General features: G+C 38.2%; 1 protein-coding gene across 4 annotated transcripts in view; it reads right to left on the bottom strand.

The window, feature by feature from the left end:
* FGD6 (FYVE, RhoGEF and PH domain containing 6) overlaps positions 1–26,372 on the bottom strand; it is a 116,265-nt gene that overhangs the window by 43,436 nt on the left and 46,457 nt on the right. Inside the window, exons 4-9 of one of the 4 annotated variants that reach the window (XM_040491191.1) lie at positions 25,411–25,428; positions 20,181–20,248; positions 20,046–20,076; positions 7,135–7,286; positions 4,744–4,900; positions 2,688–2,775 (exon numbers count right to left, since the gene is read on the bottom strand). In XM_040491191.1, the coding sequence (XP_040347125.1) occupies positions 2,688–2,775; positions 4,744–4,900; positions 7,135–7,286; positions 20,046–20,076; positions 20,181–20,248; positions 25,411–25,428 (514 nt within the window). Of the gene's footprint in view, positions 1–2,687; positions 2,776–4,743; positions 4,901–7,134; positions 7,287–20,045; positions 20,077–20,180; positions 20,261–25,410; positions 25,429–26,372 lie in introns of all 4 variants that reach the window. The other 3 variants (XM_040491192.1, XM_040491193.1, XM_040491194.1) reach the window with 3 other exon arrangements.

The raw sequence follows: 26,372 nt of genomic DNA, 5'->3' as shown, positions 1-26,372 counted from the left end.
TATGTCCTTATAGGATTCTAGGACCATATGTATACTTCAGTACTATCTGTGTAGTTTGGGGAAGGACAATTCACCTCTCGGAATATGTCTTCCATTTATTTTTATTTCTTCTTATTATTTTTAAAAGGCCTAAGCCTATTTAAAGTTTATTTTGAGAGAGAGCGGAGGAGGGGCAGAGAAAGAGGAAGAGAGAGAATCCCAAGCAGGCTCTGCACTGTCAGCGTGGAGCCAGATGCAGGGCTCAAACTCAAAAACTGCAAGATCATGACTGGAGCTGAAATCAAGAGTCAGACACTTAACTGACTGAGCCACCCAGGAGCCCCTAAATATGTCTTCCTTTAGGAGAAGACATCATCTCTGAAATTCTCTATCTCAATGTCATCCTTTAGGCTAAAGATGTTTTAGCTTAACGGGATATTTTAAACCTATCTTAAAAGCAGCCAATATTATTTCCTGAATGGCTTCCAATGTAATCAAAACTGACCCAGAGAAATTGAAGTGCACTAAATTATTGGTAAAAGACCCACTCCTTGACCTTGAGGAGTTCATAATCAAATTACGGAACCAATTTTCAAATTACAAAAATACTAGCAAATTCACAAGGCACCAAATACAGTAGTACCCCTTATCCATACTTTCACTCTCTAAAGTTTCAGTTAACCAAGTCAACAGCTGTGAGTGTAAGGAGGCAGAAGATCCTTCTAACATGTCACATAAGGTCAACAGCAGCCTAGGGATACACAGTGCCTAATGTCATTCATCTCACTTTATCTCATCATGTAGGCATTTTTTCATTTCACATCATCATAAGAAGGGTCACCATAGTATAATAAGATAGGAGAGGAAGATGAGGCACCCAATCAGTTAAGTGTTTGTCTTTGGCTCAGGTCATCATCTCACGGTTTGTGAGTTTGAGTCATGCATCGGGTGAGCTCGATCCCTGAATCAGGTGAGCACGAGCCTCACTTCGGATGAACACGAGCCTGGCTTCTCTCCCTCTCTGCCCCTCACAGGATTCTCTTTCTCTGCCTTTCACTCATTTGCACCGCCACCCCCACCTTTCAATTAAAAAAAAAAAAAAAAAAAGATATGAAAGAGACCATATTCATTTAACTTTTATTACAGTATATTGTTATAATTATTCTATTTGCTATCATAAAATACATGAAATCTGTTCTCTTAAAAAATAATTTTTAAAGCTTACTTTGGCTGTTTCATCACTTCTCAGTTAAAACCAAACTTCCATGAATCATAAATCAAATGTATAACTTTACTTAGATCAATCATAGTGTGGGGGGAGAAACATTTTTACATTAAAATTTCAGAATCTTGCTCTATCCTTCTCTCATTTGAAACCACAGTAGTCTTTTGCCACTAAAAACACACTCCACAGCTGTAGAAACAGCCTAAGCCGTTTAACAGCTTCATTTACGACACAGCATTGAATTTATCTAGCAAAAACACAACACATGCATTGGTACTTCCTTTTTGTCCTGTGTTTTCTAAATCTCTGCCAAAAGCAGAGGAAAGAAAAGTACAAATGGACAGGATATCCTCAAATTATTTGGTTTGCCTTATGTCATTCCAAAGAAAAATCTAGTGTTTGATTCACAGTTCGAAATTCAAACTGCACACTTGAAACACCTAGAGTGGCCAGTTCCAGATGCTGAGGGCAGGCGTTCCTCAATAGCACTTTGTCTTTTAAAAGGCAACCTTGGAAGGCTTTGCCTAAAGGAATATCAGGAAATTCTGGCTTTCCAGGACTCACACGTACTATATCCGATATAGTTTTTGGCTCACAAGAAAGGATTTAGTGAAGGAAAGGAGCATGCCCACTCTTTCTTAAGAATACCAACAGGAACCAAGTACCTCAAAATCTATTTACATGAAATCACTACAGACTGAACTTAGAGTTGTGGAATTTTGATATTCTTATCCATTTGACACAATTCTTAATGCACATATATGTATACTAAGTTGCTGCACATCCAATTATTTCACCAAATACTCCAGTGGACCTAGTAGAATGTGTCAGACACTAGACTTGGTGTGAGACTGTACTAGCTTTTCTGTGACACCAAACCACTTATCTCTATTATTACATCTATGTAAATAATACCGTGATATATGGATGGCTACGGTGAAGACTTGGAAGGGCCAAGGAATATAAAGCCCTGAGCACAGTGTATACCTTCACTCAAATCATAGCCTCTTGGCTTCTTCTTCCCTTTTTTTTTTTTTTTAACAGTTATAGGAGTAAGCCAGATAGACACAGCCCTGTAATCTTGAAGCTTACAGTCTACTAGAAGATATAGATAATGATCATGAGAACAACAACATGATGATGATGACGATAAGGATACTACTATTATTAATAGCAGCCGATACTGGTTTAGAACTTAGTATGACCAAAGCACCATTCTAAGCACATAGTTCATTAATCAATCCTTACAACCCTCTGAGGTAAGTGACCAGGGCAACAAATATGTGTGAGTGACTCCCTAAACCTCATTCTTGAGCAGCTGGGAAAGGTCATTCTTGGGATTAATAATATTAATCAGGTAAAATGTCACAGGGATGTGGGGTTGGGATGGTATGACGTACATGTAAGAATAATGCCCACGCAGAGAATGCATGCAGGGATGATCAAAGAACTGGTTGGTTGGCAAACTGTCAGAGAAGCCTACCTGTCAGCAGCAGCCTGTACTGGGGGATCCTCTGAACTGGCTTGAGTAGGTAGTGCTTGAGGGCCAGATTAGCACAGCGTGGGCTCATCTGAAAGGAAAAGGTATCCAAAGTCAACACAGGCATTCTTCTAAAAAGCATGGGACCCAGATTCAAGTGCCCAGGAAGCCAAACTTGAGGTGGTCATCAACTGTGGAAGGGATTCATGGAAAATCCTGCTGTAACTTAAGGCTCAGCTGTTATGCTAAGAGTGAAACCATAGCCCACTCAGCACCTAGCCCACCCTTTTCTGCAGGTAGGTCTCTGAAGTCACAGGCTCACTGCGATCATTTGTTCACGGCCCTCTCACAGACAGTGGTGGCTGCAGCCTGTGCTCTAGATCAATTAGAGAGCACCACACTCTGCAGCTGCCACTTAGCAGAGCCTCTGCCAGTGTTTTCACAAGCACAAACCCAACGAGCAAGAGAGAAATGCATGGCACTGAAGATAAGGTGACAGAAATCAATCTACTGGGAACTGGATTCAAATAATAATCAGAGTCTATGGTCAATGTACTTACGATAACAACAAGTGGTAGTGGGGAGAATTGCAGAAGTTAAAGATGACCTGAAAAGTAGCCTAGCTATGTGTATCTTCTCTAATAAGCCCAATGGATGTAAAATTTCTTTCTCAGATGAATGGCTATAAAAGACAGCTCCCAAATCAGTGTATATAGAAACTTTGATTCTGGAGCCATTTTGATTTGATCAAAATGACAACTGATTCTGCCTTGAAAGCTCTTTTCCTAAGTAAGTACAACAGACACTTCAGCCCAACCCTGGGCCTCCCACACATTCTCTGACACAGGAATTTACTGTGAGGTGGCATCAAAATGGCTGAGTGAAAATGTTCCTGCATCCTAAGATGCTCTGCACTTCTTCCCCAGCTCAGGTGGGTGGGGAAGAGTTTTTTAAGATTTGCTCAGATTGTTTCATCTTTTTCTAGATATGCACCTCTAGGGTCTGGTACACAGAATACTTAAAAAATTATAATGATATTGCATTTAAGAAAGCATCTACCATGCAAGCATCATTAACCAAGACAGTTAATTTTCCTGTCTTATGTTTTCTTTTGCTGCCAAGACAACAGAACAATTAATTCTCTGGACACTGATGAAACCCTGGGTCAATTATCAGTTGCCATAGCTACATAAATCACACTTCCTTTCTTAACAACATGAAGACATCAGGAGAGGAAAAGGAAAAAAAAAAAACAGAAAAAAGACAACAAGTGATTTTAAAGTTTAATTACGTGTCTAACGTAACAATAAGAAATCAGCAATATCATAATACCTCTAAAACCTTTCTAGTTTGCATGACTGGAATTTTTTTTTAGTTTCAAAAGAGAGAAGTAAGTATCCAAACATATAATAATTCACATTTTATCCAAGACTGGGGGAAGGACTTAAACACAAAAGCTTTGGCTATAAAACGTTATTAATTTTTCCTAACTTTGACATTGAACCTGTGTCATTTATTTATCTAAAGGGAAACAAATTATATTTCCTACCCATCATTGTAGATTAGTTGTTAGAAGAAGAAAAGGAAAGGCTGAGTTAGAAATAAGAAATGTTTCTAGAATAGTCAAATCCATGGAGACAGTAGGTAGAATGGTGGTCACCGGGGGTGAGGGAGGGGAGGATAGGGAGTTGTTTTAGGTATAGTTTCAGTTTTGCAATGTAAGATGAAGAGTTCTAGAGATTGGTTGCAAAACAATATGAATGAACTTAACACTACTGAACTATACACTTAAAAATGGTTAAGATGGTTGTTTTATTTTGTGTGTATTTCCTCACAATTAAAAAAAAAGACCCATTAAAGTATTCTAACATGCAATAAAAGATTTTCAAAATTAAATCTGGTACATACTTTTTCACCTTTTAATTTGTTCAATTTCCTCTTTGATTCTGAAGGAATTAAATATCAGTATCTTTTTGTTTTCAACGATGGCAAATTATTACAGCTTTAAAAACAACAAAAGAAGAAAAAAGGGTTCAACATTATATGGCAGCAAAAATACCTCAAATTCTCTAACAACAGCAGCAAATGCTGGGTTCTTCTTGCACTGCTCATCCAGCAAAGCTATATTCTTATCAAATTCTTTGATGTATGTGGAGTACATTTTTAGATATGGTCCCTTCTTTACAAAGATATCAGCAATTCTGTGTTGTTCAGTCCTAAGAAAAGAAATACACAAAATATAAAAAGAGTCATTACTGTATCCAAAACATATCTAATAAAGAGCAGAGTCCCAAGTCTAAGCCATCAGCTTCGCCTCTTTTCTCTTCTTGTAAGATATCTCCTATCTCCAAATGCCCACTCTTCACCATTCCCACTGCCGCCATCACATCTTGCCTGGACTTTGCCAGCCCTCTGACCGGTCCTCCTGCTTCTACCATCTCATCCTTCTGTGCAGCCTGAGAGTCTAAAAACAAATATTACTCATGTGACTTCCAATGGCCTCCTAGGGGACTTAGCAGAAAAACAAACTCCTCACCTTGGCTTACAAATTTGTAGCCTCATTTGTCCAGCTGCTGCCTACTTTTCTGACTCATTTCAGGCTTCTCTCCTTCTTTCACAGTACTCTCCAATCACACTGGTCTTCTTTATATTCCTTTGACATACAGAGTCAATCCCACTTTGCAAACTCTTACTAATGGCTTTGCATGCCTGGAAATATGGAGGAACCCTGGCTGGCTCCTTCTTTTTGTACAGATGTCACTTTTTTTTTTTTTAATTTTTTTTTCAACGTTTTTATTTATTTTGGGGACAGAGAGAGACAGAGCATGAACGGGGGAGGGGCAGAGAGAGAGAGAGACACAGAATGGGAAACAGGCTCCAGGCTCTGAGCCATCAGCCCAGAGCCTGACGCGGGGCTCGAACTCACGGACCGCGAGATCGTGACCTGGCTGAAGTCGGACGCTCAACCGACTGCGCCACCCAGGCGCCCCCAGATGTCACTTTTAAAGTGCTTTGCTTTTTCAGAGGGTCTTCTTGGCCATCCAGTCTTCACTTGCTAGCACGTCATCTTATTTTATATCTTTCTAGATCAGAAGTTGCTTTCATCTAATGTTTCTTGTCTATTTTTCTGGCTCTTCCCCCACTGAAACATCTACTTCATGAGAACAAGAGCCTCATTTGTTTTGTGCAATGTGATATTCCCACCATGCTTAGAGCCCTGACTAGCACACAGTAAGATACTCAAAACTTTGTTGAATGCAGAAATGAAGTATTGCAACAGCTGTTATTAAAAGCCAATGCAAAAATAAATGTTATTTCAGAAAGCATACTAAAACCAAAGACTATGTCTTAACTTGAAGACCCCAGAGAGAAAAATATTTTAATAAGTAGAAAATACCTTATCCAAGGATTAGAAGAGTTTTATGTCAGTAATAAGTGTAGCTTTTGCCATAATTACTGTTTTAGCTGTCCCTTTCATCAATTCAGTCTGTTTCTTAAATTAATACTTTAATGCAGAACATCTATAGATCTAAACTTGGGAAAACTTTTAGCACAAGCGAAAACTATACTTAAGCCTCTTTATAACGCTTGCACAAATATACATATCTGTTAAAGGCAATTCAGGGTAATTTTAAAGATAATTTTTATAAGAAGAATGACAAAGTATGTATAGGAAAACTCTGTGGAATCACATTTTATTTCTATCATGACCTTAAAAAATACCTTTCAGTGATTCCTCAGTTCTTAACCCTTTGTTATTTTACATTCGGGCTGCAGCTAGGAATTAATCACTTACCTAACATATTTTGCTAACATGCACAGGCATATTTCTAAAACAGGCAAGAGGTATTTTTCTTGGTTATATGTAAAATAAAGCTTACAGGGAAATTTTGAATTTTGTGCATAGCTTCAAAGATGTCACCAAAGTTTCTGCTTACTCTCTACAACCCAAGGAAGTACTTAACCTTTTGGTATTCTTTTCTACAGTCTACAATAATATCATATACATGTAAATTTTCTAAACCAAATAAACCTATTATTCCAGTGAATGGTCTCTTTTCCAAAATGCAAAGACAGATTCATGAAACTCCAGAAAAGATAATAAAGCATTTAAAAACATTTCAGTGTGAATATATCAACTAAACTCCCTCAATCTCAAAAACCTTGATTATCAGAGGTCTCCTACAGAAAATTAAATTGGCGAAATATGGGTCCTTCTTGCTTTTGAGGCAACATTACCAAAGAATTTGAACAGTTTTAGAATTGAGCTCAGTGCATCAAGGTTGTGAATTTTGGCCACCTAAAATGACCAATCTACAGGTAACCACCAAGAAAATTTAATATATTGAAACAACTCAATGTAAGGAATACCACCTCTCTGTCACAAGCAGGGCCCTTGTGGCCTCATCTAAAATTGGAACTTAGGGAAAGCTGGTCAGTCCATTTATACCAGTTTGACATCCTTTCCTCCAGTTCCTTCAGGAGATCCCGGTTGAGCTCATACAGTTGAGGCAAGTAGTACAGGATCTGATTTAGGATCCGGTCCTCAATCACGGGTTTCCCAAGTTGCCTGGAAGCATGGGCCACTGCATCTCGGAAATCCTATTATAGTTCAAAGGAGGAAAAACAACATACACACACATATAATTTGATGTAAAGCTTTTCATCCCAGTGATTCTCTTTTCTACAACAATATAGATCACAAACTGTATTTTCTGATGTGAAAGTGTTATGGCTTGGAGCGAACAATCAAGAAAGAATTCTTGTGGTGTCTCTGGTGCAAAAAGGGTGATTTTATTAAAGCACAGGGACAGGACCTGTAGGCAGAGAGAGCTGCACTGGGGCTATGAGGAGTGGTTGATTTACTTTCAAGTAGGGATAGCAGTTCTCTAAGGAATTTGGAAGTAAGATTTCCAGTACCTTGAAAGGGTAGCTGTTGTGAGGAAAAGGTCATTTACTACTATTGTCTAGTAATACCTTAGTCATGAGACCCTTCATGAAGATGTATATCAGTGAGCCATATGCTTGGAGGATGACTGCTAACATATATCTTGGGGGGTGGGTAGAGATAAAGGAAGCTTCCAAAGGAATTTTTTTTTAACGTTTATTTATTTGGGGGTGGGGGGGAGAGACAGAGACAGAGACAAGACAGAGAGAGAGAGAGAGAGAGAGAGAGAGAGACAGAGAGACAGAGAGACAGAGAGACAGAGAGACAGAGAATCCTAAGCAGGCTCTGCATGGTCACAGCAAAGCCCAAAGTGCGGAGCAGGATGAAGGGCCCGAACTCACAAACCCTGAGATCATGACCTGAGCCAGACTGAGTCACTCAGGCGCCTGTCCAAAGGAATTTTTATCCCTTAAAAGAGACTTACAGGCACCTGGGTGGCTCAGTCAGTTAAGCTTCCGACTTCGGCTCAGGTCATGATCTCACAGTCTGTGAGTTCGAGCCCTGAATCGGGCTGTGTGCTGAAGCTCAGAGCCTGGAGCCTACTTCAGATTTTCTTTCTCTCTCTCTCTCTCTCCCCCCCCCCCCCACTTGCACTCTGTCTCTCTCTCTCAAAAATAAATAAAATAAACATAAAAAAAAAAAAAAGAGAGAGAGAGAGAGAGAGACTTACAGGATCCTGGAGGTCAGGCTAATGTCAAACTAAGGCTGCCTTTTGTCCTTAGCAAAGTATTAACATTGAGGCAGTTGAATTCCTATAGGAAGGTCACTCTGACTGTCTCAAGGACTTGTCAATGGCTGTAAGTTTTAAGGAAATTTAATTTTTTTCATTTGCCTTTGTTCTCCATAGCATTTTCCATGTAGAATTACAAATTGAAAGTACGCACTTCCTCCTATCCTACTTAGCTAGACAGGAAAAAAAAAAAAAACCCACAAAAACAAAAACAAAAACACCACAACAAAGTGGCTGGGGTAGATATTTGGTCTTAAAACAGTCGGTGTGAGATTTCTCTTACATCTTTTGGTCTGATCTTCAAACTCGGTAATTATATTAAAGGGTATCTGGAAACTGTATTGCCTTTAAACTTATTCCAATACTGCTATATGAACACAATCCATTCATTTTAGAAGTCCCCAAGAGATCTTAATTGATTTTATTCTGGAAAGTCCCTTTGTTCACTTTCAGTAATTATTTCCCAACAAGAGCATTCTAGGTAAGGCATGTGGAGGAGAATGGCACATTTTTAATAATCAGAGAATACTGGATCCAGTATTACTGTGTTTCCTTGGGCTAGCTGCATTTTCCTTGTCTGCTAAGTGGTTTCTGAGACTTTCACAATGCACATCGCTAGATAACACACTTAAAGCTTTTTGCAATGTGTTTGGCACACAGAATCAACAAAATATTTTAACCATGGACTCTTCTATCCCTCTAACCAACTTACCAATAAATTCATCAGGATTTAGATCTTTCACAAAACAAAAAATTTTCTCCTTACATTTTCTTTCCTGTCAACTTTTCCCTAGAAAATTATTTATATACCATGTTTTTAAGACAAGTCCACACCAACCTACCCTGTCATTCCAGTGGACTTGGAAAGGGTGGTGGTGTCTGGGATCCTATTTGTCTAGTTTCACACTATCTTGAGGTCCACCCTCTGGGGATAAGTAAAACAATAGTGGAATCTGTTCCACAGCCCTAAGGACTCAAAAACAAAGATTGTTCATTCTTAGAAACAATCTTTAGGTTTAATTAAAACCTTAAAGCAAAGCTTAGGCAAAACAGACTCTATACTAGGTTTCATCTTCCTTTACCTTTATTTCTAACTATTTTTCCTTCAGGGATTCACTGAAGGAAATCAAATACATCAAATACATCAAAAAAAAAAAAAATACCCATTTCTCCCCTGATCCCTTCAACCACTTGCCTCCTGTACATTAACCATAGGCATTTCTTATATTTCTTGTGAAAGACAAAAACCTTATATAAATTTTTTTATATAAAAACCTTATATATAAAACCTTTTATATAAAAACCTTATATAAAATTTAAAAGTAATGAATGGATTCCTTGCCTAAAGGATGGTTATTTCAGACAACTCAAATCCTCCTGTGCTAAACCAGTGCTAATAAACCCTTCACTTCAGGCCTCAGGATCTGGGACTATACTTTATTGGCCCAACAGTCACAATACTTGGCCCAAAGGAACCAAGTACTTAAACTAGTAACTAAAGAACTACTTTTACAGCTAATTACTGTAATATAAAGATGGGAGTTTGTAGCTCGCATAAACTCCAATTCAGAAAATCACACAAAACATCTCCAGAAACCAAATGGATATTGGCCAAATTCCACCTCCCAGCAGCTTGTTTCTATCAGCATTCACATTTACTAAGACAAAATAGACCTTTAAACTTAATGCTTTTGAAAGTCATTAGATTTTCCACCAGGCACAACAGAATATATTTACATGTCAGTCACAAATTATAACACAATTATAACAGTATTCAAAGCACAGTTAAACATCTTCCATAGTAGTCTTTTTTTTTTTTTTACCAGTTTAATAATTAATATAACTTAAATGCAAGAATTCCTTGTTCAGCAAAGCAATAAGCACTGCCCTTTCTTCTGGTAGAAGACATGATGAATATATTTGTCCCTTGGCAGCAACATGACTTTTATTTTCCAGTTGGAAGATACTTCCTCAGTCACAACAGTGACAGTAGCCGTTAGTGGCTAAATAGCTTAAGGACCCTATTTGACACAGCTTTTGTCAGACTCTGCATTCCATATGTCTGCAACTATTGCCAAAAGGAAAACTTGCTTATTTAAGACACATTCAACAGAGACCAGCCAAATTCACACTGGGCTGACCAGTAAGATGGCCACCTCTAACTGGAGGTGTCTGTCACATACTAGGCAAAATGTCACTTTTTCCAGTACTACTGGATGATTGTAGGTAGCTCTGAACGAACTTGTGGCCCATACTGTCATTGGCAAAAGAGGACCATTTAATAGAGACTATAGGAATTTAGAGTTTCTATCCAGGTATCTATTACAAATTATTCCTAGGACCCAGGAGGTTACATATTCTAAGCAAGCACTACCAGGGCCATCAACTTGTCTTCATTGTACCTTTTTGAAAGCAGAAAAGGGTACCCCTTACTCCAGGCCAATGCAACTCACACCAAAGACCCTACTTGCAACTCATGGCCTTTAATTATACACAGCAGCTCTGGCCCAAATCTCATCCCCTCACCTTTTGGGCCACCATCCCCTAAAAGCCATGTGCTATGGCCCCAGTGCCAGATGTAACTAATTCACACAAGAACTACACACAGAATCTTTCACTTATCAGCTCTTCATGAACCTCAACCATTTCCAGAACTGGTGCCACTAGAAGGAAGAAAACATCTTTTTTTTTTTTTTTTTTTTTAAATAAAAAGGATGGTTACAACATATGTCTGGTTATTTTTCTAAATGCTAACAGCCAGGATAATTTGGGAAAGTGTGATGACACTTAGGAGCCAGAGGCAAAACTATTTTTGGGCAGAAGAATTTAAATTCTCCAACACCTCCTTGACTAAATCAGTGAGGATATAAGACCACACGACTGGCACTTCAAAAATTAGATCCAGAGTTTACTTTTCTACACTGGAAAATCTGGGTAATTAAAATGAAAGGGGTATGGGAACCAGGATATAAAAATGTTAGGCAGGCAACAGAGTTTATTGATACCGACTACACATACTTTGGTCTATTCTTTCAACATAAAACCCACCAAAAATTCTGTATGTAAAACTGAACCATCTAACAGTCTAGTTTCTGATTACAGTAACCAAATGCAGGTTCAACTTGGCATTTTTAGAAATAGGCTCCTGAATTATAAAGTGTATCATATTATTAATAATTCCTAGAAAACCTACAAATGAGAACCAGATCAACTTTTTTTTTTTTTTTTAATTTTTTTTTTTCAACGTTTATTTATTTTTGGGACAGAGAGAGAGCATGAACGGGGGAGGGGCAGAGAGAGAGGGAGACACAGAATGGGAAACAGGCTCCAGGCTCTGAGCCATCAGCCCAGAGCCCGACGCGGGGCTCGAACTCACGGACCGCGAGATCGTGACCTGGCTGAAGTCGGACGCTTAACCGACTGCGCCACCCAGGCGCCCCCAGATCAACTTTTAAAACACAGTGAATATAAACCACAATTTCTTTATCCATTCGTCAGTTGATGGACATTTAGGCTCTTTCCATAATTTGGCTATTGTTGAGAGTGCTACTATAAACATTGGAGGTACAAGTGCCCCTATGCATCAGCACTCCTGTATCCCTTGGGTAAATTCCTAGCAGTGCTATTGCTGGTTTATATACACAATGGAATACTACGTGGCAATGAGAAAGAATGAAATATGGCCTTTTGTAGCAACGTGGATGAAACTGGAGAGTGTTATGCTAAGTGAAATAAGTCATACAGAGAAAGACAGATACCACATGTTTTCACTCTTATGTGGATCATGAGAAACTTAACAGAAGTCCATGGGGGAGGGGAAGAAAAAAAAAAAAAGAGGTTAGAGAGGGAGAGAGCCAAAGCATAAGAGACTCTTAAAAACTGAGAATAAACAGGGTTGATGGGGGGTGGGAGGGAGGGGAGGATGGGTGAGGGTATTGAGGAGGGCACCTTTTGGGATGAGCACTGGGTGTTGTATGGAAACCAATTTGACAATAAATTTCATATTGAAAATAAATAAATAAATAAAGCCTTACATAAAATAAAAATAAATAAATAAAACAGTGAGTTCCTTTGAAGTATTAACATACTAGCCCTACAAGCTCTGATCACTTGGGCAAGACTTAAGCAAAAATCAATGCAAATAAAGTCAAGTATGAACATCTAAAGCAATGAAGCACAAAACAGATGGTCTTATTCTTAGGGTCAGGATTTACATCTCCAGTGCCAAAGAGAAGTAAGTGACTTAATGAAGCTGTCCTGACTGGGTGTCTTGACCTGAGGGTATGACTTAACCACTATGATGACACAGTGAATTACAAAAACTAAATGGACATATCGATAGACAGGGAACTCTGCAGGGCTCCCTGCCTTCAAAAAGGGCATTAAGAAATACTTCATATTAAGCCAAAGCAAAGCAGCTGGGAAGGTCAGAGAGCTTTGATAAATATGCAGAAAGAGTGTGAAACTATGAAGTAAATGTAGAAGGGGGAGGAAGTCCTAACATTAACAATTTGATTTTATTTTTAAATTAAAATATTGACCAATGAAATGATTTCTCCCTCTCCCTATGATCAGACTGATCACAATCAGGTGATTGTGTATAATTATCAATGCACGCTATAAACTATATAAAACATGACTGAAATCAATCCTTTATCTCCAGTCTCTAACTCCCTTAACAACAAGTAATCATAATGTATCCTAAGTGAAAATATGTAGCTTCATTCTCATCTTCAAAAGATGGAAAACTAGAATTTCTCTGATTTCTTGGGCCACTGAAAGAATTCTGAAAACAAGCTAATATATCCAAAGATATACTACTACCCCCTATACAGCATGCAGAAATGTCAAGTTAATAATTTTTAATCCATTTCTGAACAACTGCCTAAGTTCAAGGTCTCAGACTAGAATTCAAAGTATGGTTTTGCCATTTAGCAGCGGGTTACTTTCGGCAATTAGTTTTCTTCATTTTAAAAAACAGAAATAACAAGTATTTGATAGGGTTGTTATGAGGATTAAAATAGACAATTTACATAACACAGCATGTTTCAAGTCACACAGAGAGTGCTCAACAGAAGGCCATTTATTTAAGTAAAGGAGATTTGGTTAATTTAAGTGATCACATGAATATCATTTAAGGTCAACAAGTCCTGGAAGCTTGGAGACAGAATGCTGAATCAGAGGCATATAACAAGAAGCAAGTACCAAACCAAAGTAAGGAAAACAAACACCTCAGCAGCAGGACAAAGGGGCTCTTAATGAACTTCATTCAGTGAAGGACAGTCCTAACAAGAAGGAAGCTGCTCAAAAAGTGAAGGTTTGGCAGCCATGTCAATAGACGCTAAAGGAGTATTCTTTACAACTAAGGAACAAATTAATGATCATTAAATCATTAACAAGACTCAAAAAACAGTCTGTATTCAGTAGAAAATGATGAAGTTAGGGGAGCCTGGGTGGCTCAGTCGGGTAAGCATCCGACGCTTGACTTTGACTCAGGTCATGATCTTATGATTCATGAGTTTGAGCCCCAAACTGGGCTCTGTGCTGACAGCTGACAGCCTGCTTGGGATTCTGTCTCCCTCTCTCTCTGCCCCTCCCCTGCTTGTTCTCTCTCTCTCTTTCTCTCAAAATAAAAGAATAAAAAACAAAAGAAAAAAAAGAAAATGATGAAGTTATTTAAGATAGGAAAAACTGGAGGCTTCTATGAGAAAGCCTTCTATTCTTTCTATGATTCATTTAAAAAAAAATTTTTTTTAACGTTTATTTATTTTTGAGACAGAGAGAGACAGAGCATGAATGGGGGAGGATCAGAGAGAGGGAGACACAGAATCTGAAACAGGCTCCAGGCTCTGAGCTGTCAGCACAGAGCCCGATGCGGGGCTCGAACTCACGGACCGCGAGATCATGACCTGAGTCGAAGTCGGCCGCTTAACCGACTGAGCCACCCAGGCGCCCCCCTATGATTCATTTTTTAAAAAATAAAAGATACATTCTAGTTACTAACAGACATATGAATGTCCAAATAACTGCCTCTAACTCTATAGATTTTAATGAGAGTCCCTTAAATTTTCAAGGTAAGTGGGTCTCAACCTTAAGAAATCAGTGGAGCAAAGATGCTTCATTACTAGTATCATTTTACTACTTAATCAGCCCATCTTTGTCAAAAAAGACCTCAAAGTCTCTGATCATTCTCTTGTCAAAAAAAAAAATGTTTTTAAGTCATGCTATTTGGGCATTCATAAAATAAATTTATAGCTGTTTATTAAAATAGTCTCCCATCAAAGGGAAAATAAAATAATAAAAACAATGCAATTACTATTATTATTATTCCCATTTTCCAGAAGAAGAAACTAAGGCTTGACTAATTTGTCTAAGAGCACATAGCGGCAGGGGCAGAATTCTTAACCCCTAAAGAATTAGTCACACTCATGCATTCAACAAATGTTTACTAAAAGCCTTCCAATGAACAGGAATGATGGTAGGTACTGGAGAGATGATCCCTGCCCTCACCTAGCTTATATTTTAGTAGAGTAGGCCAAAAATAAACAACTAAACAAACAAATACACAAATTATATTAAGTGTCAAGAAGAACACAAAGGGAAAGGGAAAGAGAAAAGGATAGTCAAGAAAGGTCTCTATGAGGAGGTCACATTAAGCCAAAACTGGAAGGATAAAGAAAAAACTAGCTATGAAGAAAATGAAGACCAAACGTTCTGGGAAACTGCATTAGAAAAAGCTGTGAGCAGGAATAACCTTAGCAATGAACTAAGAACTGGAAGGAGGACTGTATGGCCAGAACATGGTCAGTGAGTAAGAGAATGCCCCTCTCTTTCCCCAGCATCTCATCTTAGTAAGAGGCCAAATCACATAGCATCTTGTAGGCAGGGGGAACCATAATTTGATGATCCAGCAAGACAAAAGGAACACTGTTAATAATTACTATTAGTTATTAGTTATTAATAGACAATAGACAATAACCAGAATTGTCAAAAGCAGACTGGGACATAAAGTCATCCTATTTACAAGCCTTGGTAAGTAACCTGGACTTTATTCTTTTTAAAAAAAATTTTTTTTAATGTTTATTTATATCTGAGAGAGAGAGAGGGACAGAGTGTGAGCAGGGAAGGGGAACAGAGAGAGGGAGACAGAACACAAAGCAGGCTCCAGGCTCTCAGCTGTCAGCACAGAGCCCGACGCAGGGCTCAAACATGTGAACTTTGAAATCATGACCTGAGCCAAAGTTGGATGCCCAACCGATGACTGAGCCACCCAGGAGCCCCAGACTTTATTGTTAATGCGATGGGAATCATTTAAAGGGTTTTAAGAAGGGGAGTGACATGTTCTAATATAGATTTTAATAAAATCACTCAAAATTTTGTAAGGAAAGAAGATTGTATAAGAAACAGGTTGGGAAAAGGCTGAGAATGGAAACAGGAGTGAGTATCTGTTAGGAGGCTGGAATGGTTGTCTGCGTAAGAGATGATATTCTGAACTAGGTTGGTGGCAGTAACAGAAACAGAATCAGTAGGTTTGCTGACGGGTTGGTTGGAGAAGTGGGTGAGAGAGAGAAAGAAAGAACAGATTCTACTTTTCTGGCTTTTGCAGTCATAGGGATGGCACTACCATTTTGTAGTTATTAGTATTATTTTTTTAATGTTTATTTATTTTTAGAGAGAGAGTGTGTGCTATGTCAGCGCAGAGCCTGATGCGGGGCTCAATCCCACGAATCATGAGACCATGACCTGAGCCGAAATCAAGAGTCGGACGCTCAACCAACTGAGCCACCCAGACTCCCTGGCACTACCATTTTGAAAAGGAAAATACTGGTATTGGGTATTGGCTGGGAGACACTGTGTACACTGGGCCTTTAAAAATACCTATTTTAAAGTCCAGAAGCTCATGGAAGATACTGCAGAGCATACATCATAAAAAAGATTAGTTGTAAAGTCTCGCCACTGCTGCTACAGGCCCAAATTTTCCTCACAAACATCAGGCAGATGAATCAAAGGCCTCAATTGGATATTCCTTCCAATGTCATAATAGCTTGAGTGATAAAATTCTTTAGTTTACACTTTAGATTTTATAGTTAAGATATGAGCTGTATCACCTAGGTCAGCAAATTATAAACAGAGAAATGTCAGTAAACTACAGTAACATATTTAAATTTTAAAAATATTGGACATAGTGGACAGTGCAGATACTGAATACTTCTGTCATCTCAGAAAGATCTATTAGTGCTATTCTAGAGTCTCTAATACAAAAAACTATTCATAGGAGGGGTGCCTGGCTGGCCCAGTCAGCAAAGCACGCGACTCTTGATCTTGGGGTTATAAGTTCGAGTTCCATGCTGGATGCAGATAATACTTAAAAATATAAAATCTTTAAAGAAAATTATTCACAAGAAATCATGTATAACTGAAACAGCAGAATAGCTTCCCCCAAGCCACTTAGATACCTGGTTCATTTCCAAAAAAAGTATCCACTGGATTATCTAAAGCCTATTATTTAGGTATTGTAAAGCAGTCATATTCCAGGGCATAACACAGACATTGACTCATTTATATGAAATCAGACAGTAAGTAGTGCTCAGGATTGAAACTATCCATGTGTTACCTTTGTGGGGCACTTTTGGTAGAGGGGTAAATATGAGCTTTAACAGTGTGGTGGGGGTGGTGAAATGAAACAAGACTCTTGACTTCACCCACATTATGCTGGTAACAATCCTCTCCTAATAACGGCTCTCACCTGGTTAATGCTTTGTTGTTAAAATTCCCATTAGAGCTGGGCTCTGCTGAGTTAACATTTACACATACCAGATAGGACGTTAATAAGAGGTAGGCAGATAATCTACTCTTACCCATGCATTAAAGGCTTAGGAGGTTTTGAAAATGTACAAGCCAAGGTGGGTTTTGATGATTCACTGCTCAACACCAGCTGGGGAAGAGGCCGAGGCCATCTATGAGATTTATCAGATCTGAGATGATATGGGAAATCCTTTGGTCTGACTGTCTATTTTTACAGTGTTTATGATTTGTTCCAAAAGTATAGAGATAAGAACAAGATACATTGTTTTAGGTAATCAAATAAAAAAACTAATGAAGCTCTTAATTGGTTCTCTACCTACTGGAATCAGAACTTCATTACAGTGAAATTTTAGGACAGAGGAAAAAAGGCATTTGGAAGGGACAGAATTATAAAAAGATGAAAAAAGCGGTTAATGAAAGTCAATCTAAGCACCTACGTACACTGTGCAAAATAAAAGGCTCTTTCACATACTTTATTCCACTGATTCCTCACAACCAGAGAGAGTGATATTTGTATCTTACAAATAAGGAAAGTTAGGCCCAAAGGGTAGACTACTTTCTGATATTCATATAGCTGTTAAAAAACAGAATCTACATAGGCAGAATATATGCTGATATTTTTGCCAATATTCTCAAAGTGTGGTCCTTTTTATTATTATTGGTCTGCAAAGATATTAGTTAGAAGCATAAATAAGGGATTGGACACTTTTATGTCACTTCGACATGGCCATGACATTTGTATTGTATTTTTAAAACTTCTGATCCAACACGGATTGGAAATATTTTAAATCCAGTCTCTCACCACATTATGAGAAGCACTACGCTAGACTATAGGCACTATGAGGGCAGGGACTCTGTTGTTCGTCATAGAATCTTCAACATGTGTTCCATGCAAGATTTGTTGAAATAGTGCACTGAATTTCCAACTCCAGTTTTTCTGACTCCATAGCATTTTTTTTTTTTTTTGCCTCCATGAGCTTACCAATTAAATTGCAGATGCTGCAAATTTCCTTAGAGTGGTCTAATTCTGTTTAGACGTGTCTATCAGAAAATATGTCAAATAGGTACAATTTGTTTGTCCTACAGATATGTTAAGCTTTCCAGAAAAAGGAGTTTAGCTTTTTTCCTTTTCCCTCTGCAATGGTTTAAATACAGAGGTTCAGTAAAAACTAGAATTCATTCAGTTCAAAATGGAGTTTATTTTGAGAAGTTATTTATTCATCCTGTTACATATTTGAATTTTTTTTAATGTTTATATTACGCATTTGAAATGGCAATATACTTCAAACTCAATAAATTTATTTGGGTGACCAAATGCCGTGCTATAATTTTTAAAAAGTGAATTACAAAGAGAACTAAGCAATACGGTCAAGATTTATATAAGAAACTATTCACAAGACAGTAATTTCTCAAAACAAATCAGTAATGTTAAGAATTGTTTTAGAAAAGGTTTCCAAAACTGGAGATTCTTCACACAGGATTTAGAGCTCCAGGTTTCTGTTGTACCAAGCACAGAGCACAGAGAATCATTTAGTGAATGTGAATCAGGCTTAAGTGCACCCTACTTTTCATGTTCACATGTATCTTTTAAGTGGAAAACTGAAAATAATGCTACTTTTAGAGATATTAATGGGTGTGAACCTACCATTTCTCAGTAATTAAGATGAAGATGATGTTAATAATTATACCATCTAAGTAAATTTTCACTTCAGTTGCTTTCTTCATTGTTTCCTCTACCTTAACCCTCTTTTGTTAAGTCTTAATAACTTGCCAAAATATAATTCAAATAAAGTAGGATTAAAAGCGCTTTCACTGCTAATGCATAATGAAACTTGTAAAAACTTGCAGGTGCAAAAGAGTGCATGAGAAAAATGAATATGCTGTCAGACACATCCTAATTGTTTCCCAACAGGTTTGTTCAAGTTGACAATTATAAAAATGGAATACAAAACTTTAAAAAGTTAGTTAGGGGCGCCTGGGTGGCGCAGTCGGTTAAGCATCCGACTTCAGCCAGGTCACGATCTCGCGGTCCGTGAGTTCGAGCCCCGCGTCAGGCTCTGGGCTGATGGCTCAGAGCCTGGAGCCTGTTTCCGATTCTGTGTCTCCCTCTCTCTCTGCCCCTCCCCCGTTCATGCTCTGTCTCTCTCTGTCCCCCCAAAAAATAAATAAACATTGAAAAAAAAATTAAAAAAAAATAAAAAGTTAGTTATAAAAAGGTCTATTTTAAGAGTCTATTTCTGGGAGCTTATTCAGATAAGAGAATGGTTTTGAACACTGAGCATGACATTCTTTATACATTGCTAGTGCAAAGTTCTCCTTATAGACATCTTCTGCAAATGCCCAAGAAGAAATACTCTAAAAACTGTTATGAAGACAGAAAGTTTAAAGACTTTGGAAATATGGATATAAAGGCCCTGGGGCACTTGGGTGGCTCAGTCAGTTGAGCATCTGACTTCGGCTCAGGTCATGATCTCATGGTTCGTGGGTTCAAGCCCCGCGTTGGGCTCTATGCTGACAGCTTGAAGTCTGGAACCTGCTTCAGATTCTGTGTCCCTCCCCATCTCTTTGCCCCTCCCTGTCTTGTGCACGTGTACTCTCTCTCTCTCAAAAATAAATAAATAAACATTAAAAAAAAAGGCTCTATTTTTCGGAAATAATCTCGGTATACTACCTACCCATTAGAATACATACATTTTACAAAACATCTATATTCACATATATGTATGAATTTAAAAATGTAACCATATATTAGGAAGCACATATATATATACACACATTAACTTAAGTATATTTAAGTTATGCTGAAAATTTTTTGACATAGGGAAAGACGCAAAAGAGGATAGTCTCAGACTCTAAGAAAATATTTGCAGATACTTACAATATGCAAAAGTTTTAACACATCCACAAACCTGTAAAAAAAAAAAAACAAAACAAAAACAATAAAAGAAATGTTTTCAATGAACCAGTAGGGAAACAAATGGTCATTTGAATTATAAACTGAATGAATACCTACACTTTCTCTGAGCTCATAATCTCCTTGGCAATATGATGGACTTTACTTTTCATTCCAGTATCTTCATCCTGTGGATAAGACTACATTAAGAAAGCATAAACTCATAAAAGGATAATGAAGATTGGGTTTGAGCTGGTCAGATGTAAATCCAAGCTCTGATACTTATAGGTTTCTGATTAGAACACATTTCATACTGCATAACATCTCAAATGGCAAATGCGGAGCATGAGATGTGATTATTAAAACATAATACAGGAAGCGCTGAGAGCTATCGGTGATCCTCACTGTCACCAGCACAGGACTGATGGGACTGTCCTGGGGAGCCTGAGTCCTGGTGGAGCACAAATGCCAACGGTTCAAAACTGACAAGTCATATTCTGCAGGAGAAATGACCCTTACAGATATCACATAAACATGAGTTCTTCCCAATATGTAACCTAGGAATTTTTCTACTACCCTGAATTTCTCTTCAACATCTGCTGGTAATCATGGCATCTCACAAACATTCATTGCTAAACATATACCCAGACATATCTCCCCTCCACTCCCTTCAAGATTTAACAAATCGCAAACATTCTGCAATATCTGGTTTAAATCTGTCTATGAAACAAATGGTTATATAACATTAAAGTTCCACTCCTCCTCCAAGAGTAAATACTAATCCTGCAGTGTGCATTTGTCCCTTCCATGTTTTCATTTTAGTACAGAAGAACTTAAATACAATAGAAAAAAATCCTGGGGCACCTGGGTGGCTCAGTCAGTTAAGCGCCCAACTCCGGCTCAGGTCATGATCTCGTACTTCGTGGGTTCGCGCCCTGCATTGGGCTCTGTGCTGACAGCTTGGAACCTGGAGCCAGTTTCGGACTCTGTGTCTCCCTCTCCCAATCTCTCTCTGCCCCTCCCTGGCTCTCACTGTCTGTCTTTCAAAAATAAATAAACATTAAAAAAAAAAAATCCTAACCTTTCCATTAGAAATACTGTTACACAAAAAACATTCAAGGTAGGCTATGAAACGAATTACTTACAAAAATAATCTTTAAAGACCAACAGTTATTAATTCAGAATGTACTAATACTCCAGCCTAGTTAGCCTAGGATATTCTGCCTTGCTACTTGACCTTAGCTCCTAAACTCTATCTTTACTTTTTTATTTTATTTAAGTTTATTTATTTATTTTGAGAGAGAGTGAGGGGGGGAGGGGCAGAGACAGAGAAAGGGAGAGAGAGAATCTCAAGCAGGCTCCTTGCTGTCAGCACAGAGCCGGATGTAGGGCCCGATCCCACAAACTGTGAGATGATGGCCTGAGCTAAAATCAAGGAGTTGGGCGCTTAAGCGACTGAGCCACCCAGGCGCCCCTTAAACCCTATCTTTAAAGGAACAATTAGACAGATGAATTTGACTTCCATCCCCATTATTATTCCTCTTTTCTTATTTTTTTTTAAAGCTTATTTATTTATTCTGAGAGAGAGCAAGAGAGGGGGAGGGACAGAGAGAGAGAGAGAGGGAAAGAGAATTCCAAGCAGGCTCCCAACTAAGAGCACATAAGCTGATGCGGGGCTTGAACTCATGAACCCGAGATCATGACCTGAGCCAACATCAAGAGTCAGATGCTTAACTGCTTGAACCATCCAGGTGTCCCTTGTTCCTCTTTTCTAAGACCAGTTGTTTTGGTCAACTGAGCAAGATCCAGCATAAGATACTCAGTTCCATTCACCTACCTTTTAAACTACATATAGCTAACATTCCTCAGGAAGCAGTCTTAAGCACAGCCTGATCTTGCAGACTATGTTATCAGTCATGTGCTAATAACTATCACTATGTACACACACACACACACACACACACACGTGAGGATAATTGTTACTTTGAAAAATTTAGCAAGGTAATACTTTTCTTACTATTATAATGGGTTTCTCCATATCATCTGTAGCTAGAAAGTTTAATATTTCAAAAATACAGTTTAGGGGCACCTTGGTGGCTCAGGTCATGATCTTGCAGTTTGTGAGTTCGAGCCCTGCGTCAGGTTCTGTGCTGACAGCTCAGAGCCTGGAGCCTGCTCTGGATTCTGTGTCTCCTTCTCTCTCTGTTCCTCCCCCTGCTCGTTCTCTCTCTCTCTCTCTCTCTCTCAAAAATAAATAAATATTAAGGGAAAAAAGAAAAATATAGTTTATATTTTGAAAACTGAAAGCCAGAAGAAATGCATTAAAAATGAAAAAAGAGGGGGCGCCTGGCTGACTCAGTGAAGCATGCAACTCTTGATCTTGGGGGTTGTGGGTTTGAGCCCCATGTTGGATACAAAAATTACTTAAAAACAAAAACAAAAACAAAAAAACAACCAACCAACCAAACAAACAAAAAAACACCAGAAACCTAAACCACTGAAAGATCTAAAGCTTTCACTGAGCACTCTTATTTTCAAGTGATGTGAGGTCCCTTAAAGATCAAGAGGTGCTTTCAGCAGTAACTTTCAAGAAATGCATGCTATAGATGGTAAAGCATTTCACTAGCAGAGCCACCTGAAATGTGTACCAGCTTTATACAAAAATTTCAAGTAGGTGTACTTTATTTTTGGCATCTACCATTTATTTCCTTTCCTCTTTTTATGGCTCTGCCCTTATTAAGTCTCTATTCTAGATTTTTTTTCCTCTTCAGGACCCTGCTCTGCCAGGCCTGTTTAGAGAGAATTGTGTGGTGATTCCATGATAATAAATGTTTATCCCCAGACAGATATCATTCTTCTTTCTGTTCCAGCATGGGACAAAAATACTTTAGCTTAGAAAAACAACAAAGGTGGGCCTGACATTCCTTATCTGTAAAGCTAAAGTGTTGAACTTGCAACTTTAAAATCTTAAGATTTAAACGTTAAGTGTCTCAGGGGTGGCATGGCAAGTCAGTGAGACAGGGTGGCAGCGATTCAGAGGTAGCACTGGAGCTGGAGACTATGAAGCAGGTGTTTCCTTTCTAGAGACTGAGACTGTAAACTTTGGGGGGGAATATAGTGAGTACTGGCATAAAAACAGATGTAGGTCACAGGGAAAAAATTAAGAGAAGTCCTTAAGTTTTGTCAATGGATTTTTAACAAAGTTGTCAAGACAATTCAGTGGAAGAAAGGATTGTTTGTCCCCGCCCCCCAACAAATGGTTGAAAATTGCTGGACCAATTAGATATCCATGAGCAAAAAGATGAATTTATAATCTACCTGACACAAAGATGTATCACAGGCTTACACATAAGAGCTAAAACTATAAAAGGTCTAGAAGAAATCCTTTTAGGTTTAGGCAAACAGTTTTTAGATACAACACCAGAGGCATAAACCATAAAAGAGAAAAAGAAAACACTGATAAACTAAACTTCATAAATGTAAAACCTTTATGCTTGAGGGGTGCCTGGGTGGCTCAGTCGGTTGAGTGGCCGACTTTGGCTCAGGTCATGATCTTGCGGTCCGTGAGTTCGAGCCCCACGTCGGGCTCTGTGCTGACAGCTCAGAGCCTGGAGCCTGTTTCAGATTCTGTGTCTCCCTCTCTCTGACTCTCCCCCGTTCATGCTTTGTCTCTCTCTGTCTCAAAAATAAATAAACGTTAAAAAAAAAAAAAAAAGAAATTAAAACCTTTATGCTTGAAAAGACACCATAAAGAAAATAAAAAGATAAGCCCCAGGTTCTGGGTCCAGAATACACAAGATGTGAATAGATATTTCACTCAGTATGTAAGAATAGCCAATAAGTATATGAAAAAATGCTCAATATAATTAGGAAAATGCACATTAAAATGACAGTGGGGTTCCATTCCATATCCACAGAACGGTAATTAAAAAATAAAAAAAAATAGTAGGGTACCTGGCTGGCTCAGTCAGAAGAGCATGCAACTTTTGATCTCAGGGTCATGAGTTCAAGCCCCACACTGGGTATAGAGATTACTAAAAAAAAAATAAACTTAAAATCAGAAAATAGCAAGTGTTGGTGAGGATGTGGAGAAACTAGAACCTTTATCTTACTGCTGGTGGAAATGGTAGCCTTTATTCATATATTGTGATTGAGGGTTTTAGTTGTTTCCTAATATCACTCAAGGTAGAATTCCTATTTCTTATCTTTCTTGTTATTGAGATCACTCAGAGAGAAGGAGTGATCACCATCCTTACTCCATCATTTAAAAATCTACAGTAACAGATTATCCATCATTTGATAGCACGGTTAGTAGAAGAAAACAGCTCTACCCTCAGCTGATTCATTGCTCTACAACCAAATTTGAAAACAAACTGATCATCAGAACCCCCAAGCAGCTCTTAAGTTTCAAATTCCCACTGAACTGTCTTGGAAATTCTGATTCTATAGGGGCAGGAAAGTGGTTGTCAGAAGAGGAAATTAAGGATAAATTTTTAAAAAGCCCTAGATTTTAAGAAGTAAATAAGGAGAGCAACCAAATATCCAAATAGCTATACCTATAAACACCCATGAAATATGCTAACATCTTGAAAGAGAGAAAAATGTACAGTTTAGGAAAATATTCACAAGGAATAAAGCATCCAATGACCTTCAGTCATTCTTTGAACAAGTCATCAAGTATCTGCATACTAGATACTGTCAAAACACTCTCATCAAAGCCAGAAACCTGGACTCCTTTCTTCTCCACCTTCTGTGATCACAAGTGAGTCTTCAAGTCCTATCAATTTATCATTCTGCATATTTCTTTAAAGATTTATCAATCCTTACCTCTTCTTCAATACTGCCTCCTTATTTCTTGCCTACACTACTGCAGGAACATAAGTACAGTAAAACCTTGGTTTACAAGCATAATTCATCCTGGAAATATGCTTATAATCCAAAGCACTTGTATATCAAAGTGAATTTCCCCTTAAGAAATAATGGAAACTCAGATGATTTGTTCCACAACCCAAAAATATTCATATAAAAATGATTACAATACTGTAATATAATACAAAATAATAAAGAAAATGCAAAATATAAAGAAAAATAAACAGGGGCGCCTGGGTGGCTTGGTCGGTTAAGCGTCTGACTTCGGCTCAGGTCATGATCTCATGTTCCATGAGTTCAAGCCCCATGTTGGGCTCTGTGCTGACAGCTCAGAGCCTGGAGCCTGTTTCAGATTCTGTGTCTCCCTCTCTCTCTGCCCCTCCCCTGTTCATGCTCTGTCTCTCTCTGTCTCAAAAATAAATAAATGTTAAAAAAAAAATAAGAAAAAAAAAGAAAAATAAACAAATTAACTTGCACTTACCTTTGAAAACCTTCGTGGCTGGTGTAAGGGAGACAAGAGAGAGGAGGATTATTGTGTAGGACGACTTTCACTATCACTATCGGAATCTCTGCTACCTATTGGCTCAATGGAATCTTTTTCTGCATGGAGCTATTGTATACACTCACACGTATGTTTGACTACAGTACAGTATTATTATTAATAAACTCTTGTCATATACTATATTTCATGTAACTGGCAATAAGGCAACAAAGGAAAGGGTTTATACCTGCAGGCAGCCTGACCTAGAATGAAGCAAAGCATTCCTAAGCTTACTCTTATATGGAAGAGCAAAGGACTGTCCATAGGTGGTTTGAAGTGACAAAAATTACACTAGTGCCATTTGTGGGCACCTTCCAATGTTCTGAAAAATCAGTGATTTTTGCCAAACACCGCGGCCTGAGACCGAACATTCAAGCATGGGAGACAATCACCCACAATCCTGCAGTGAGAGCGAGAGAGCGAGAGCAAGAGCGAGAGAGACAGAACCACTGGCTTGGTTGTGATCATGTGACATTCAGCATCACATACTACTTGTATTGTAAGATATCGTTTATCAAGTTAAAATTTATTAGAAATGTTTGCTCATTTTGTGGAACACTCGCAGAACAAGTTACTTGCAATCTAAGACTTTACTATGGTTTCCTTGGCTCTAGATTTTATCCCACTGCAATCCAGTCTCTATACTGCCACCAGAGTAATAGTTCTTATTTATTTATTTATTTATTTATTTATTTATTTATTTAAATTTTTAAAAGTTTAAATCCAAATTAGTTAGCATATGGTGCAACAACAATTTCAGGAGTAGATTCCTCAGTGCCCCTTACCCATTTAGCCCATCCCCCTTCCACACCCCTTCCAGTAACCCTCTGTTTGTTCTCCATATTTAAGAGTCTCTTATGTTTTGTCCCCCTCCCTGTTTTTATATTATTTTTGTTTCCCTT

This window comes from Herpailurus yagouaroundi, unplaced genomic scaffold, assembly GCF_014898765.1.
Source record: "Herpailurus yagouaroundi ecotype Mexico unplaced genomic scaffold, PumYag 182, whole genome shotgun sequence".
NCBI lineage: Eukaryota > Metazoa > Chordata > Mammalia > Carnivora > Felidae > Herpailurus > Herpailurus yagouaroundi.
The sequence above is the reverse complement of the archived record's forward strand: the minus strand, read 5'-3'. Positions and strand labels throughout refer to the sequence as shown.